We start from the raw sequence: 18,673 nt of genomic DNA, 5'->3' as shown, positions 1-18,673 counted from the left end.
TGTGGATGCGAGAGGAGAAGTGGAGGTGATGACGACTCCAAGATTTATGAGCTGAAGTTCTGTTAGCGTTAGGTATAAGGTCAGCCAAGAGCCCCTGGTGGCCACTGCGTGAAGAACACAAGCCCAGGGTGGGGCGGGGGGTACTCAACAGGAAGAAAACAGAGCCAAGGAAGGAAGGGATGAGGTGGGGGGTACCTGACGGCCCCATTCTGACAGCTGCACCTGCAGGCCCATGTGGCTTCCCGCTGAGGGTAACCCCTGGGGAAATCTGTGTATGGATTAGATAAAAGATGACAGTAAGAAAAGTGTTGTCTTGAAGGAAAACATTTTTAGAGATGTGTACTGAAATATTTAGAGGCGGAATGCCCTGGTGTGTTCCTCTCTCACACAGCGAAAAGGGTTCTGATACAAGAGCCCTGCACTCGGCCTCAAATCCATCTCCAAACTGAACCACTAAGTTTCCCGACTGGAGAGAAAGATACAATGCCACATGCAGCATTCAGAGAGAGGGGAGAAGCTACTGTTTGATTCCTCCTCGCTCGGAACAAGCCCCAGAAATGGAGGAGGAACTCCCAAGAGAGGCAGGAGTAGAAGCAGCAGAGAGGGGGACCGCGGGAGGCTGTCCCAGGTTAGCCGCCTGGAGAGGCGGCCGTAGGGAGAGAATGACCAGGTCACAAGCAGAGCCAGAGCCCCGGGCAGCTGCTGAGACGTAGCTGTTACCTGAAATGAGGCTCTTGCCGTCTCTCATGAACTCGATGCCATGGCAGGTCATGTTGGGCACGGTGATCCGCAGCAGCTCCCTGTTGGACAGCGTGTGCCACACCCGGATGTCTTTCTTAGCACAGGTGGCAAAGAGCTCAGAGGTGCCGCTGCGGAGGAGCCGTGGGGAGGACAAGAGATGTCGCTGTGAGACAGGCGCCGTGTTGCTTGGATGACACCAAGGACAGAGGACAGAGGATGAGATGCCTTCTAGCGAGTGATTCTCCCATAGCCTTGGCGACCTTAGACGTTTCTTGTGTGGAAAGGTTGTTTAACGCTCTCAAATCACCTATGGAAAGTCTTTTTTTTTTTTTTATTAAAGATTTATTTATTTATTTGAGAGATGAAGTTACAGAAAGAGAGAGAGAGGTCTTCCATTCGCTGGTTCACTCCCCAAGTGGCCGCAACAGCCAGGGCTGGGCTGATCTGAAGCCAGGAGCCAGGAGCTTTTTCCAGGTCTCCAAAGTGGGTGCAGGGGCCCAAGGATTTCGGTTGTCCTCTGCTGCTTTCCCAGGCACATTAGCAGGGAGTTGGATCAGACGTGGAGCAGCCGGGATTTGAACCGACACCCATATGGGATGTTGGTGCTGCAGGAGAAAGCTTAACCTACTACACCAGAGTGCCAGCCCCTGCACGGAGTCTTTTGTGGTGTTTTCCCTTTAGGAAGGGTTGGGACACAGCTGCTAACAAAGAAAAATTCAATGCAAAAGTTTCTCAGGGGCTGACCTGTCACGCAGCAGGCTAAGCCTCAGCTTAGGATTCTAGCATCCCAATTTGGAGCTCAAGTTCTAGTCTCTGCTGTATTCTTTAGGATCCAGCTCCCTGCAACTGGAAAAGCAGCAGAAGGTGGCCCGAGTACTTGGGTCCCTGCCACTTATGTGGGAGACCTGGATGAAGTTCCTGGCTCCTGGCTTTGGCCTGGCCCAGCCCTAGCCATTGCAGCCATTTGGGGAGTGAACCAGTGGATAGAAGATCTCTTTCTCTCTGTCTCTCCCTCTTTGTGTCACTCCGCCTTTCAAATAAATAAAATATACTGTTTAGGCCGGCGCCGCGGCTCACTAGGCTAATCCTCCGCCTTGCGGCGCCGGCACACCGGGTTCTAGTCCTGGTCGAAGCGCCGGATTCTGTCCCGGTTGCCCCTCTTCCAGGCCAGCTCTCTGCTGTGGCCAGGGAGTGCAGTGGAGGATGGCCCAAGTGCTTGGGCCCTGCACCCCATGGGAGACCAGGAGAAGTACCTGGCTCCTGCCATCGGATCAGTGTGGTGCGCCGGCTGCAGCGCGCTGGCTGCGGCAGCCATTGGAGGGTGAACCAACGTCAAAGGAAGACCTTTCTCTCTGTCTCTCTCTCTCACTGTCCACTCTGCCTGTCAAAAAAAAAAAAAAATATATATATATATATATTGTTTAAAGTCTCTCAAAGTCTTCATAGACTGGTAGATAATAAATAATATTTATTTTTAAGAAAATCACTTTATTGAAGTATGATTGACACAGAAAAGCTGTGCATATTTAACGGTTATACCTTGATGAGCTTGCAGCTCAGTATACACCTGTTAAGTGACATCTCCTAAGATAAATACATCTATAGAATACTCACATTAAGAGAGAACAAACGAACTCTTTCCAACAGTCAATCTTATTAAAACTTCAGACAATGGCAATAGTGATAGAATTCACGATTTCAGAGACCCCCCCAAACACTTTTTTGCTTAGCTATGAGAAAGTAGGAGATTTTAGGGGCTGGCATTGTGGTGCAATGGGTTAAGTCACCGCCTGCGGTGCCAGCATCCCATAGGGGTGCCAGTTCTACTCCTGGCTGCTCCATTCCCTATACAGCTCCTGCTAACACGTCTAGGAGGGCAGGAGAAGCTGGTCCAAGTACTTGAGACCCTGCCACCCATGTGGAGTGGGTGGAGTTCCAGGCTCCTGACTTTGGCTGTTGTGGCCATTTGGGGAGTGAACCAGTGCATGGAAGAGCTCCCTCTCTGTGTTACTCTGCCTTTCAAACAAACAAATAAATAAATCTTAAGAAAAAAGAAAATAGATTAAAATATTTATTTATTATTTATTTGAAAGGCAGAGTTACAGAAGGAGGGAGGGAGGGTGAGAGAAGGAGAGAGATAGAGATCTTCCATCTGCTTGTTCACTCCCCAGATGGCTACAATGGTCGGGGCTGAGCCAGGCTGAAGCCAGGAGTCTACAGCTTCTTCTGGGTCTCCCACGTGGGTGCTGGGGCCCAAGCACTTGGAACATCCTCTGCTGCTTTTCCTAGGCCATTAGCGGGGAGCTGGATCAGAAGTGGAGCAGCTGGGTCCAGAACTGGAGCCCATGTGGGATGCCAGCATCACAGGTGGAGGCTTTACACACTACCCCAACACCAGCCTCAAATATAGGAGATTTTCAACAAGGAAAATTATCCCAGAGCAATTGGACTAACAGGCTCAAAAAATAAAAAGAAAGAAAGAAAGCAAAAAAAAAGACAACTTGTAAACAGAATGTAAATTACCCATATGTCAAAAAACTACATGTTATTCTAACTTGGATATGACAAAAGGCATAATAGTGGGGTATAGTAAAGACCATCTGGTTTATAGGGATACACTTCTAGTTAGTCTCTATGGAAATGAAAGCTGACCTTTATTTCTAAGTAGTTCTCTAGCAATTCCTACATTTCATCATAAACATTTCAAAACGAGTCTCTCTAAGATGCACTAATAGCAAAAAAAAAAAAAAAAAAAAAAAATCCTTTTTATATGTAGCTTTGGGGCCGAGGCTTAGAATGATTAGGAGCAGGACGAGCAGTTATTTAGACAGATCAAGTGCCGGAGCTCCTTGTCAAACAGTGCTGGTCGGCAGAGACCACCTGCAGCCAACGTTGGAATATGAACATTTCTTTCAGACAAGAGAGGTGTTACATAAAACACTGCCCCCCGGCGAATGAGCTCTCCTTCGGGGAAAGTGAGCTCTTACAGGGGAGAAGTGACAGCTCCTGGAAATCAGGCATCGGGAAACCAGAGCCTGCAGAGCACCTTCCGAACGCCCCGTCCAGGACGGGCAGCGCCACCCCTCGGCACTCAAACGTTATCAGTCCAAAAGGAAGCAGTTTAAGTGTCAGGCTGTCCTTAGGTTATGGTCTCAGTGTCTTTAAGTTCCAGAGAGAACCAGACGGATTGGGTCCTGTTGATGCACCGGCCCCCATCCCTCCGCCCCATCTAAAATCCGATACAACAAAGATCCACAGGGGTGGGGTTTGGCACAATGGCTAAGCTGTTGCTAGGGATGCCTGCATATTCCACATCAGAAGGCCTGGGCGTGAGTCCAGCCTCCACTCTCTGTCAGGGTTCCTGCTAATGCGCACTCTGGGAGACAATGGGTGATGGCCCAAGTACTTAGGTCCCTGGCACTCACGTGAGACCTGCATTGATATCCAGGCTCCTGGCTTCAGGTTGACCCAGGCCTGGCTATTGCAGGCATTTGGGAGTGAACCAATAAATGGAAATATCTCTTTCTGTCTCTGTGCCTTTCAAGTTTTAATAATAAAAATAAACAAACACTATTTCTTTAAAACACGTGAAAACTCTTCTTAAGAAATGAAGATCCATGGACTGGCATCAGGGTACACTGGGTTAAGCTGCTACTTGTGATACTGGACTTCCGTATTGGAGGGCCAGTTCAAACCCTGGCTGCTCTGCTTCTCACCCGCCTTCCTGCTAGTGCACCTGGGAAGGTAGCAGATGATTGCCCAAGTTCTTGGAACCCTATTACCTATGTGAGAGACTGGGATAGAGTTCCTGGCTCCTGACTGGCTTGGCCCAGCCCTGGTTGTTGTGGGCATCTGGGGAGTGAACCAGTGGATAGAAGATCTGTCTGTCTCTCTCTGCCATTCTGCTTTTCAAATAAATAAATAAATAATCTAAGAACAGTAATAATAAATATCCATAGGTAGCTGGGTAGATGTGGATACAGAAATATACATATATTTTTTTCAGATGCATATTTTTATATATGTGTATATTTTCTGGTGACTCACACATCACTAGAAGCAAGGAAATTTTAGCTTCGTTTCTGCACAGACCCTTGAGTGACTGCCAAATAATGCAGGCTCACATGAAAACCCAGGGCCAGGCTAAAAAAAGCAGCAGTGGGAAGCAATGGAAATATCATCTGATGCATCCTATAAGGGAAGACAAAATTTGCAGTGCATAAGAACAATCCTCAGAGAACAGAGTTGCTACAATGCATTATGCACAATACCAAGTTTTCACCAAAATGAAAAAAAAAATTGTGAGACAGAAAAAAAAAATGTGACTCAGGAAAAAGGCAGCCTAAAAAAATAGACCCCAAACAGACTCAGGTATCAGATTAGCAAAGACTCACAGCAGCTATTTAAAATATATTGGGGGCAAGCATTTGGCATAGTGTTTAAGACCCTGCTTGGGCTACTTGCATCCCGTATCAGAGTATGTGGGTTTGAGTTTCAGCTCCACTCCCAATTCCACTTCCTGCTCATGCACACTTTGCGGGGCGCGAGGGGGGGAGGGGGGACAGCAGGTGATGCTTCAAGCAATTGAGTCACTGCAACCCATGTGGGAGACCTGGGCTGAGTTCCCAGCTGCCGGCATCAGCATGGCCCAGCCTCAGCTGTTGGAGGTATTCGGATAGTAAGCCAGCCAATGGGAGATATCTCTCTGTCACTCTGTCTCTCTCTGTATCTCTCTCACCCTTTTCAAATACATAAAATAAAATAAATCATTCAAAATATTAAAGGAAACTATGATATCAATAAATGAATAGATAGGTCATCTCAACAGAAAACTAGAAATCATGTATATATAACATTACAATTATATATATATTGTTTAAGTGAAAAGTATAGTAACAAATAATTTTACTGGATGGGCTCAACAACAGATTGGAGATGGCAAATGAATCCATTGACTCGAAGGGAGATTAAACAGAGATGATACCTTGAAAAAAAAGAAACCAGAAAAATTGGTGTATAGATCCCAAAAGATGACTGAATCCTAGGCACAGAACACATTAAAAAATATTCTTTGGGCCAGTGTTGTGGTGTGGTGGGTAAAGCCGCTGCCTACAACACCTGAAAGCAAAGGAAGATGGCTCCGGCCCCCAGGCTCCTGCACCCACAAGGAGACCCAAGGAAGCTCCTGGCTCCTGGCTTCAGCCTGGCCCAGCCCCTGCTGTTGCAGCTTTCTGGGAAGTGAACCAGCAGATGGAAGACCTCTCCTTCTCTCTATAACTCTGATTTTCACATAAATAAATAAATCTTTACAAAAATAGTAAGGATCAGAAGATCTTTATGATACTAACAACATTAAAATCTTCTATAGAGAAAAAAATGATAGCATTTACATATAATTCAAAAGCAGATAACACTAATCCAAGGGGCTAGAAATCAAACATAGTAATTTTCTTCAAATTCATGGGAAAGTAGAACTCAGAGAATTTTATTTCTGTGTAAAATTTTTTTAAGTTGTGCATATTTTTTCATAATACATATTTTCCTTGAAATTTCTGAAGATTTTTCAGTTAGCTGTGGTAAGTGATTGAGGTACTTAATGTTATATGCACTTTCTGTAGGTATGTTCTACCTCTGTACAAACTTTATCAACATTCTTTTTATACTTCACCACTTATTCAAGTGGGTATTCAAGAGGGTAAAATCAAGATATTTTCAGATAAGAAAGCATCAAATTTTATATACAAAGACTGTCTTTGCAGGAAGCAAGCAAACAACGGCTAAGCCCACTAACAGGACTGATGTATGAACAAAAAAGAGAGTAGGGACATGCATTTCTGCCAGCAGTTAAGATGCCAGTACAGATACCCCTGTCCCCTGTGAGAGTGCACGGGTTCAACACCCAGCTCTGGCTCCTCACTCCAGCTTCCTGCCGACGCAGGCCCTTGGAGGCAACAGAGATGGCTTAAGTAGCTGGGTCCTGCCGCCCACAGGGGAGACCTGGATTGAGTTCCTGGCTCCCAGCTTTGGACTTTGGCCCGGCCCAGCTGATGCAGGCATTTGGGAAGTGAACCAGTGCACGGAAGCGCTCTCTCTGTCTCTGTCTTTCCAATGGTTTTCTTAAAGCAGAGGGAAAAAAGACTGAGACTTACCTAAAACTAAACAAGAATAAACAGTTGGAAAAAGGCAAACAGTTTCTTTTGTTACAATGCACGCTCCTGCAATGTGTATTAGTTCATGGGCAACTGGTAAACAGGCACGTTATGGGGGAATATTGCACAAGTGTCGGGGGTTCATGGTGGTGCATGGTTTTCTTCTCGGTGTAGTAATGCTTTGGGGTGTACAGTAACAGCAGCTGAAAACAAGCACAGTCAGCATGAGAAGAATGTGGACGCTCACACACTCCTCTCTCAGCGCCATTCACCTCCACACTGCAGCAGCCTCCAGCCTTCCAAGTCTGCTTTCAGAAAACTACCTGCATTCTAAATTAAAAAAAAAAAAAAAAAAGATGTGTCTATGTATTTACTTTTTTTGAAAGGTAGAGTGACAGGAAGAGAGAAGGAGAGACACAGAGAGGGAGAGACCTTCCATCAGTTGGCTCACTCCCTAAAATGATTGCAATGGCCGGGATTGGGCCAGGCCAAAGCCAGAAGCCAGGGGCCCAGGAGCTCCATCAGAGTCTCCCATGTGGGTGGGTGGCAGGGGCTCAAGTACTTAAGCCGTCGTCTGTTGCTTTCCTAGGAGCATTAGCAGGGAAGCTGAACGGAAGTGGAGCAACCGGAACTCAAACTGCATGCAAAGGCATCCTGAGCAGTGGCTTAACCCACTGCATCACAACACCAATCTCTACCTGAATTCTTTTCTAAAGGTAAAGTCTTGGATTTACTGTGGGAGTTTTTTTTTTTTTTAGGGATTTAACAATCCCCTTTTAACTGTTTTTAACATCTTATAAAATTCTTCTTGGTTTTGTCAGGGCTCTGGTCACATAGTTGCATAGGTTTTACATGGTCTGGCCTCATTCAGAGGTTAATTTTGCCATCAGGGAAAGTCTGGCAATGTTTGGTGACAATCTAGGGAAGGAGTTGCTATGGGCTTGTGGCTAAACACCCTGTAATGAACAGAACTGCCCCTCCAGCTCTGACTCAGAACGTCAGCAGTGCTAAGGTGAAGAAATCCTAGCCTAACCCTGTTTTCCCTGTGGCTCTGTTCTTTTTACTAGATGATTTACAGAATTTGGGGTGTTTTTTTTAAAGAAAAATATTTATCTATTTATTTGAAAGGCAGAGTGACATACAGGAAGAGACACACAGAGAGAAAGACAGAGAGAAAGAGATCTTCTACCTGCTGGTGCACTCCCCCAAATGGCCACAATGGTTGAGTCTGGGCCAGGAGCTGGGAACTTCATCTGTGTCTCCAATGGGGGTGCCCGGGGTCTGAATACTTGGCCCATCTGCTGCTGCTTCCCCAGGCACATTAGCAGGGAGCTTGTTCAGAAGAGGAGCAGCCAGGACTCTAAATGGCGCTCCAATATGGGATGCTGGCATTACAAGTAGCAGCCTAACCTGCCATGTCCCAACACTGACCCCTTAATTTTAGGTTTTGCAATGAATTCACTCATCGCATTACAGACATGTACTTACATTAGGTAAATACTACTTTAAAAAGGATGTAGAGGTGGTAATATTAATAGCAGACAAAAATAATGCCAAAAAGATTAATTTTGCAAGAAGGCATAATAAATAAGGAAAATAAAATGATTATGAATACTTACATATGTGAACCTTAACATACTTCCCTTTTTATATATAAAGATTTCATTTTTTTTTGAAAGGCAGAGTTACAGAGAGAAAGAGGGAGGGACAGAGAGATCTTCCATCCACTGGCTCACTCCCCAGATGGCTGTAACAGCAGTGGCTTTTTTTTTTTTTTTTGACAGGCAGAGTTAGACAGTGAGAAAGAGAGACAGAGAGAAAGGTCTTCCCCCCATTGGTCCACCCCCCAAATGGCCACTATGGCTGGTGTGCTGTGCCGATCTGAAGCCAGGAGCCAGGTGCTTCCTCCTGGTCTCCCATGGGGTGCAGGGCCCAAGCAGTTGGGCCATCCTCCACTGCATTCCTGGGCCACAGCAGAGAGCTGGACTAGAAGAGGAGCAACCAGGACAGAATCCGGTGCCCCAAATGGGACTAGAACCCGGGGTACCGGCGCTGCAGGCGGAGGATTAGCCAAGTGAGCCGCGGCGCTGGCCCGCAGCAGTCGCTTTACCAGCTGTACCACAGAACTTGCCTCCAGACTTTCCTTCTGAAATAAAGGAAAGGCTGTTGGAACAGCAAGAAGAATTAAACAAATCTACATTAGTACACTATTCTCAGAAATTATAGATTAGGAGCCAGCATTGTGGTGCACGGGGTAAACCTGCCACCTATGACGCCGACATCCCGTACGGGCTCTGGTTTGTGTCCTGGCTGCTCTCCTTCCAATCAGCTCCCTGCTAATGGTCTGGGAAAGGCAGCAGGGCCCCTGCTTTCCTGGCCTGGCCCAGCCCCAGCCATTGTGGCCTTCTGGGAAGTGAACCAGCGGTTCACTTCTCTCTGTCTCTCCCTCTCTGTGTGACTCCAACTTTCAAATAAATAAATCTCAAAAACAATTCATCTTCTATATAAAAATATGCAAACAAATTTGAAAACCTGGATGGAATGGATGCATTCCTAGGAAAATAAAAATTGTTCAATTTGAGTCATAAAAGCCAAAATGTGGAAACAACCCAAATACTGGGAACAGATAAAAAACAGGGTATATCCATTCAATGGAGCTTGTTCAGCAACAACAAGGGATGAAGTACTGACACCTGCTACTACACACATTACTCTCAGAAAGATGCTAAGTGAAAGAAGCCAGGCATACAACGTCATGTACTGTATGATCCAATTTAGAGAAATTGTCCGGAATGGGAAAATCCACATGTGAGGAGTGGATCAGTGAATGGGTGACATCTCTCTTTCCCTGTCTGTCTCTCTGTCTCTCCCTCTGTCTCTCAAATAAATAAATAGGTAAGTATATATATTTTTTAAAATAAGCTGATGATGGTTATTTGTTTTGCTTCTTTTAGGTGGGATTTACTAAGAAATACTACATCCATGAGCTCCAGAAGTCTTTGTGCCCACCACCATAATCGGCAAAATCTAGACTGGAATCAAGGACTGGAAAGATATTTTTTTTAAAAAGGGACTATTGTGGCCAGCGCCATGGCTTAGGGGGTAAAGCTGGCACCTGCAGTGCAAGCACTCCCCATATGGGTGCTAGTTCGAGACCTGGCTGTGCCACTTCCTGCTAATGCGCCCCAGGGAAAGCAGCAAAAAAAAGGCCCAAGTGCTTAGGCCCCTGCAGCCATGTGGGAGACCTGGAGGAAGCTCCTAGCACCTGGTTGGCTCAGCTCTGGCCACTGCAGCCATTTGGGGAGTCAACCAGCTGATGGAAGAGCGCTCTCTCTGTAACTCTGTCTTTCAAATAAATACATAAATATTTTTAAATATAATAAAAAATAAAAAGGGACTATTTAGCTTTTCCAGATGCCATTAGAAACACAGAAAAATCCTGCAAAGTATGTACCTTCCCGTGCTGGGTTTATTAGAAGAGTCACCTTAGAAAGTCTGTTACGATAATTCACGACGTTGGGAACATTTAAGAAGAGAGAAATCATGAACTTCAATTCCCAGGCACCCTGCCTCCAATCTCTACCTTGTGATTTTCTTCTTCTACTTACAATGGGAAGACAATGTCCTGGACAGCTTCAAAGTGACACGTTGTGATCAGAGTCTCTTTGAAATCTGTGAAGCTGACACGGTAAATGTGTGATTGTTCTGTTCCAACAAAAAACTGGTGTCCTTCGCCTCGAAGTGTGATAGAGGTGACGCCACCTTGTAGCTGAATTTTCCTTTAAGGAGAAGGAAGAAGAAGAAAAAAAAAGGTAAGGTGGATTCACTCAACCGACAAGTACAGGAACCATCTGGCACATCACAGAGGAGGTGGATCGGGCGTGTGATGTGTGCCCTCGAGGAAGGCACACAGGTGGAGAGGCGCGAGTCACTCCCTGTGCTTCCTGCCCACGGTCAGCAAAGGGAGAGCTCGGTGTGGGTTCCAACAGCCAGGGATGGTTCATCAGTGAGACACAGTCTGAAATGGGTTGTTGTTCAGAGAGGGGCTGGTCTGAGCAGGCATGAGGATACAAATGCCCATAGCATCTAAACCCTTTATTAACTCCATTTCTGGGAGATAATGCTAAAATCTGAAGGAGAGAAAAATCTTTATGTCAAAGGATGCTATTATAACCTTGTTTAAAAGCGTGAAAAGGGGGCCGGTGTGTGGCATAGCAGGTAAAGCTTCAGCTTGCAGTGCCAGCAGACTGTATAGGTGCTGGTTCACACCCTGGCTGTTCCACTTCTGATCCAGCTCTCTGCTGTGGCCTGGGAAAGCAGCAGAAGATGGCCCAAGTGCTTGGGCCCCTGCACCCACATGGGAGACGCGGAAGAAGCTCCTGGCTCCTGGGTTCCGCACGGCCCAGTGATGCCCATTGTGGCCATCTGGGGAGTGAACCAGCGGAAGGACAATCTCTCTCTGTCCCTCCCTCTCAATCTGTAACTGCCTTTCAAATAAATAAATAAATCTTTAAAAAATAAAATTAAACGAAATAGGGGCCAGCGCTGTGGCTCACTTGGTTAATCCTCTGCCTGTGGCACCAGCATCCCATATGGACACCAGGTTCTAGTCCTGGCTGCTCCTCTTCCAGTCCAGCTCTCTGCTGTGGCCCCGGAAGGCAGTGGAGGATGGCCCAAGTGCTTGGGTGCCTGCACCTGTGTCGGGGACCAGGAGGAAGCAGCTGGCTCCTGGCTTCAGATTGGCATAGCTCCGGTCGTGGCGGCCATTTGGGGAGTGAACCAACGAAAGGAAGACCTTTCTCTCTGTCTCTCTCTCTCACTGTCTAACTCTATCTTTCAAATAAATCGTAAAAAAATTAGACAAAATAAAAAGAGTGAAAAGTTGGAAGCATTGAATGGAATGGATAATGGTGGTTCAACGTCTTAGAACACTTGCCTTGACGCTAAAATGGTATTGTGCATGTATAGCTTACCACAATAATAAAAAACGATGCAGCCGGTGCCGCGGCTCACTAGGCTAATCCTCCTGCGGCACTGGCACACTGGGTTCTAGTCCAGGTCAGGGAGCCAGATTCTGTCCCGGTTGCCCCTCTTCCAGGTCAGCTCTCTGCTGTGGCCAGGGAGTGCAGTGGATGATGGCCCAAGTGCTTGGGCCCTGCACCCCATGGGAGACCAGGAGAAGCACCTGGCTCCTGCCTTCAGATCAGCGCGGTGCGCCGGCCGCGGCAGCCATTGGAGGGTGAACCAACAGCAAAAGGAAGACCTTTCTCTCTGTCTCTCTCTCTCACTGTCCACTCTGCCTGTCAAAAAACAAACAAAAAAAAAAACAAAACAAAACAACTATGCAATAATGTTGAGAATGTTTATAATGCTGCACTAAATAAAAATCAGAACACAGAATGCTGTAGGTACAGGGAGCAAGCATTTGGCCCAGCGGTTGGGAGGCCAGGAGCTGGGACTCAATCTGGGTCTCCCACGTGGGTGGCAGGGACCCAAAGACTGGCGCTATCATCTGCTGCCTCTTAGGGTGCACATCAGAAGGAAGCTGGATCAGAAGTGGAGTAGCCAGGACTGGAATCAGGCACTCTGACAGAGGATGGAGCAGCAACTTAATAGCCACGACGAACACCCACCCCTTAAAACTTTTTTTTTTTTTTTGACAGGCAGATTGGACAGTGAGAGAGAGAGACAAAGGTCTTCCTTTGCTGTTGGTTCACCCTCCAATGGCCGCCACGGCTGGCGCACCACGTTGATCCGAAGGCAGGAGCCAGGTACTTATCCTGGTCTCCCATGGGGTGCAGGGCCCGAGCACTTGGGCCATCCTCCACTGCACTCTCTGGCCACAGCAGAGAGCTGGCCTGGAAGAGGGGCAACCGGGACAGAATCCGGCACCCCGACCGGGACTAGAACCCGGTGTGCCGGCACCGCAAGGCGGAGGATTAGCCTAGTGAGCCACGGCGCCGGCCATAAAATTTGTTTTTGACTACACCGCCAGCTCAGTGCTTTGCACCCGTTGCATAATAAATCCATTGAGCAAATCAGTTCTGAAAGTTTAAAGTTTGAAGGTAACTGCTGGGTAAGTTTATGACATCATATTTTGTTTATCATCTCTCAGTATGTTAGCCAAACAAAAGCAGGTTTATGAACAGGGCGGTGTCTGTCGGGGGAATCCTGGATACTTTGGTTTGATTCAACATAGGCATTGCCCTTTACGTTGGCAAATACATCCCACCCTCTACCGTGAGTCCAGCTGCTCATCTGAACCCCAAGATGAAATTCTTTTAGCAAATACCACACTGCCAAAGTCATCTGCTTGTTGACTCTAAGCAGACCTCCCTCCTGAGGGTCTGCACCCACCTGGACTCTGGGGCTCACCCAGCACTTACTTGATGGGCTTGTAGCTTGGGCTTTTGCAGAACATCAGCAATCCGGCTCCAGAGCCCACCAACAAACCCCCCATCTTCAGGCACCTGATGGCCGACACCCCCTAGGGAGAAAGGCAGTGTTGGGAGAAAGGCCAAATGGTCTCATCATTAAGAATCAAGGCAAGACCCGACACAACGTGCACGGCCAAGGTCATGTTCCCCGGGTGAAGGTCCACAAAGGTGTTACCCATGATGTACCTGCAGCCTGGCCAAGAGGATTCAAAGCCAACGAGGGATAGGCGCTTGGCCTACCCGTTGTGATGCCACTTGGGATACCTGTACCCCATGTTGGAGTGCCCAGCTTCAAATCCTGCCTCTGCTTCTAATTCCTGCTTCCTGCTAATGCAGAGGTAGCAGGTGACGGCTCAGACACTTGCGTCCTTGCTACCCACGTGGGAGACCCTGGTTCCAGCTTCAGCCTGGCCACGCCCTGGCTACTGTGGGGCATTTGGGGAGTCAACCAGTGAGTGGAAGATTTTTCTTTTTCAACCCCTGCTTTTCAAGTAGTAGTAGTAATAGTAGTAGTAGTAATAGCCAACTGTAAACTATGTGGCAGGAAGGAGCTTCTTGATCCTGCTCACCATCCTTCTTTCCTAAAACCACCTGCGTATCTTGAATCTATTAAAAGGAACCCTTTAATATCCACTCGACTGCAGGGAGAACAGAAGGCATAAGTGCAGGTCTAGCAGTGTTAGGCCCCCAGTGCCACTGTTTTAAACAGAGCTTAGTTCTTACAAATGCAAAGGACCATATTTCACATCCAAAGATAGCATAAAAGAACGTGTACTGCTTGGTAACTATATGAGGGGTCTTCAAAAAGTTCTTGGAAAATGGGTATTATGAAAACCCTATGCATAGATCCCCCACACACACCCAAAAAAAGAGCACCTTATAAACTCACTTTTTAAAAATGTGGTTCACTCTCCAAATGTCCACCAGTCATGGCTGGGCCCACATGGAAGCCAGGAAACTAGAATTCCATCCAGGTTTCCCAAGTAGATGTCAAGGGCTCAAGTATTGGGCCACCAGCCTCTGCCTTCCCAGGCACATTAGCAGGGAGTTGGGTCAGAAGCAGAGCAGACTGGGCCCAAAGCAGCACGCCAATATGGGATTGCAGGTGTCACAGGCAGTGGATGAACCCGATGCACCACAATGCCCATCCCTAAGCTCCACTTTTCCAAAACGTTTTCAAAGCACCCTCATCTTTTCTCAGATCAAGCAAGTAGTGCTTAGTCTCACCAACAGGAGGACGCATATTTAGAATTCAAAACAGTCTTGCAAGTTCGAGGAAGTATGTGACACCATTTTCTGGTGCCCGAACTGCAGCTCTAATTTTAAAATGTGTGTGACTTCTGTGGTTTGAACATGTTCCATAAAGCTCACCAAGTGGGGAGTTTAATCCAAAAATGTAGCAGTGTTTGGAGGCGAGGCCTAACAAGAGGTGACTGGGTTGTGCGGGCTTTGCCTCATGAGTGGATTAATGTTATAACAGGAGTGGGCCTGATATAAAAGGCACATTCAGGGGCTGGCACTGTGGCATAGCAGGTAAACCCATCGCCTGTAGTGCCGGCATCCCCTATGAACACCGGTTCTAGTCCTGGCTGCTCCTCTTCCAACAGCTCCCTGCAATGGCCTGGGAAAGCAGTAGAAGATGGCCCAAGTGCTTAGGCCCCTGCACCCACGTGGGAGACCTGGAAGAAGCTCCTGGCTCCTGGCTTCGGGCTCAGCTCCAGCCGTTGTGGCCATTTAGGGAGTAGATGGAAGACCTTTCTCTCTGTCTCTCACTGTCTGTAACTCTACCTCTCAAATAAACAAATTAAAAAAAACTTTAAAAATAAATAAATAAATAAATAAACAAATAAAGGCAGCTTCAAGAGCCAGGATTCGGCGTATCAGCTTAGATGTCACCTGGGATGTCCCTGTTCCGTATCAGAGTGCATCTGTTTGAGTCCCCGCTCTGCTCCCCATTCCAGCTTCCTGCAAATGTGCACCCTGGGAGGCAGCAGGTGACGGCTCACGTGTTTAGGTTACTGCTTCCTGTGTAGGAGACCCAGGTGGAGTTCCAGGCTCCTGGCTGCAGCCTGGCCCAGTCCTAGCTGTTGTTTGCTCTTAATAGAGTTTTTTAGAACAGTTTTAGGTTTGCAGTGAAATTAACCAGAAGGCACCAAGCTTTTCCAAAATCCCTGTACCTCAACACAGGCAGAGCCTCTCCAGTTAGTAATGTCCTCTGCCAAAGCAGCAGACTTACTACAACCGATGAACCTACGATGAAGTGTGATTATCACCCAAGTCCAAGGTTTACACAGGGTTCACTCTTTGTGGTGTTGGATAGGTATCCACCATTACAGTATCACGCAGGGTACTTCCCGCTGCACTCCACCTGCTATTTCACTGTCCCCATGGCAAAGGCTGGTCTTAGCCTTTTCCAGGTTGCCATCCACTTGGAACTGCGCGGTAGGAAGCCCTTTCAGACTGGCTGCTTTCACTTGATTCTGCAATGCCTTTTCGTGACCTGATGGCTGACTTTGGCACTGAATAACATTCCATTGTCTGCAATAGAGTTTATCCCTTTACCTGCTGAGGGCCATCTTGGTTACGTCCAGTTTGTGCCAATTATGAATAGAGCTGCCACAGACCTCTGTATGCAGGTTCTCATGTGGATATGTGGGGGGTAAACCAGTGGATGAAAGATCTCTCTCTCTCCCTCTCTCTCTTTCTGTTGACCTGCCTTTCAAATAAAAACAAACATCTTTTAAAAAGAGTTCTTTGGTTGTTTCAGATGCCAGTCCCTTATTAGATGTGTTTTGCGAATATTTTCTCCTACCTGGTGGCTTTATTTTTCATTCTCTCCATAGTGTCACTTGCATAGCTGAAATTTTTTGATCTGAATGACGCCTGGTTTACCGATTCTTGCATGGACTGCGCCTTTGGTGTGGTATCTAAAAAGCCATCATCCAACCGAAGGTCATCTGGATATTCTCTTATGTTAGGAGCTTTACGGTTTACAGTTAGGGCCGTGATCCATTTCGAGTTCATTTTTTTGTGGAAGGTATAAAGAATGTGTCTGCAGTCTTCGTGGTGGTTGTTGGCATGTGGGTGTGCACTGGTTCCAGCACCATTTACTTATTTATTTTTTTAGAAAGATTTATTTATTTACTTGAGAGGCAGAGTTACAGAGAGAGGGAGAGACAGAGAGAAAAGGTCTTTCATCCACTGGTTCGCTCCCCGAATGGCAGCAATGGTCGGAGCTGGGTTGATCTGAAGCCGGGAGCCAGGAGCTTTTTCCGGGTCTCCCATGTGGATGCAGGGGCCCAAGCACTTGGGCCATCTTCCACTGCTTTCCCAGGCCATAGCAGAGAACTGGATTGGAAGAGGAGCAGCCAGGACTAGAACAGGTGCCCATATGGGATGCTGGCACCACAGGTGGAGGGTTAAAGTACTACACTAGAGCTCCCACCGGCCCCTCTAGCACTATTTATTGAAAGCCTATCTCTTCTCCACTGTTTTGCCTTTGCTCCTCTATTAAAGATCAGCTGACATTATTTATTCGGGCCGATTTCTATTATATTCCATAGATTTATCTGTCTCTGCTTTCACCGACACCACACTGCCTTGATTTCTGTAGCTTTTTGGGAAGTCTCAAAACTGGTTAGTGTCAGGGACGGTGGTGTGGAGCAGCAGGTTACGTCCTGGCCTAAAGCGTTGGCATCCCATATGGGCACCAGTTCAAGTCCCGGCTGTTCCACTTTTGATCCAGCTCTCTGCTATGGCCTGGGAAAGCAGTGGAAGATGGCCCAAGTGCTCGGGCCCCTGCACCCACATGGGAGACCGGAAGAAGCTCCTGGCTCCTGGGTTTGGATGGGCGCAGCTCCGGTCATTGCAGCCGATTGGGGAGTGAACCAGCGGAAGTAAAATCTTCCTCTCTGTCCCCCTCTCTCTCTGTAACTCTACCTCTCAAATAAATAAATAAAATCATAAACAAGAAAAAAGGCGGGGGCCGGCGCTGTGGTGTAGGGGGTAAAGCTGCTGCCTGCAGCACGGGCATCCCAAATAGGTGCCGGTTCTAGTCCCGGCTGCTCCACTTCTGATCCAGCTCTCTGCTATGGCCTGGGAAAGCAGTAGAAGATGGCCCAAGTGCTTGGGCCCCTGCACCCACGTGGGAGACCCGGAAGAAGCTCCTGGCTCCTGGCTTCGGATTGGCGCAGTTCCGGCGGTTGCGGCCAATTGAGGAGTGAACCAGTGGATGGATGTGGGGAGCAGCCCGGACTGGACTGAGTTACTGGAATTAAGACTTATTCTATGCATCTGCTCTCCCACAATATGGCGCTGGGAGAGAAGTAAACAGCTTCCGCACAGCTGCCTCCAGTTCAACCAATAAACTGTAGGACTTGCTCCTGATTGGAGAGCAGCGTACTCGGCGTGTGGGCAGCCGAGTTAGGATTGGCGGAGGAGGACTATAAAGGAGGAGAGAGACGGCATGCACCAGGAACATCTAAGGGGAACATCTAGCTGAAGGAACACCTGTGCAGCCCCCGAGAAAGCCGGCCGGCGGTGTGCCGCTCCCCTGCGGAAGTGGGGAATGTGGCCAGGGGGAACTGCCCTTCCACGGAGGTGGAAGGGATAGTAGCCAACCCGGGAAGAACCAGCAGCAAACCCGGGGAGGGCCGAGCAGACGAAAGAACAGCGCAGGGTCCTGTGTCGTTCCTCCATGAAGAGGGGGAGCGACATAATGGTGCCGTGACTCGGATATGAAGCCTAGGCGGGGTTTGGTGTCGTTCCTCCACGAAGAGGGGGAGCGACAGATGGAAGACCTCTCTCTCTCTCTCTCTCTGCCTCTCCTCTCTCTCTCTCTGTGACTCTGACTTTCAAATAAATAAATCAATCTTTAAAAAAGAAAGAAATTGGTCAGTGTCACTCCTCCCGCTTTATTCTTCTTCAGTATTATGTCAGTTATTCTGGGTCTTCTGCCTCCCTATATGAACTTTATTTTATTTAAAAAAATTTTAATTAAATATTTTTGAGAGGAAGAGGGAGAAAGGGAAAGAGAGAGAGAGAGAGAGAGAGAGATCCTATCTGATAGTTTAAATGCCTACAATGGCTGGGGCTGGTCCAGACCTGAAGCTGGACCCAGAAATGCAATCCAGGCTTCCCACATGGGTATCAAGAATTCAACCATCTGAGCTATTACTGCTGCATTGAATCTTCCTATCCATGATCATGGACTATATCCCCATTTATTTAGTTCTCTGCTTTCTTTCATTAGAGTTTTGTAGTTTTCCTCATAGAGATCTTGTACAAGATATACCTCCACCACCACCACCATCGTCATCATCACCATCATCTTTACTTTGGTACTGA

General features: G+C 47.5%; 1 protein-coding gene across 1 annotated transcript in view; it reads right to left on the bottom strand.

Moving 5' to 3' along the window:
• CFAP52 (cilia and flagella associated protein 52) overlaps positions 1 to 18,673 on the bottom strand; it is a 59,445-nt gene that overhangs the window by 10,254 nt on the left and 30,518 nt on the right. Inside the window, exons 8-10 of the mRNA XM_002718974.6 lie at positions 13,277 to 13,377; positions 10,499 to 10,669; positions 721 to 869 (exon numbers count right to left, since the gene is read on the bottom strand). Of these exons, the coding sequence (XP_002719020.4) occupies positions 721 to 869; positions 10,499 to 10,669; positions 13,277 to 13,377 (421 nt within the window). The remainder of the gene's footprint in view (positions 1 to 720; positions 870 to 10,498; positions 10,670 to 13,276; positions 13,378 to 18,673) is intronic.

This window comes from Oryctolagus cuniculus, chromosome 17 (genome assembly GCF_051225735.1).
Source record: "Oryctolagus cuniculus isolate XC-2025 breed Fujian yellow rabbit chromosome 17, ASM5122573v1, whole genome shotgun sequence".
Taxonomy (NCBI): Eukaryota; Metazoa; Chordata; class Mammalia; order Lagomorpha; family Leporidae; genus Oryctolagus; species Oryctolagus cuniculus.
Note: the sequence above shows the minus strand (reverse complement) of the source record. Positions and strands in the feature narration are given on the sequence as shown.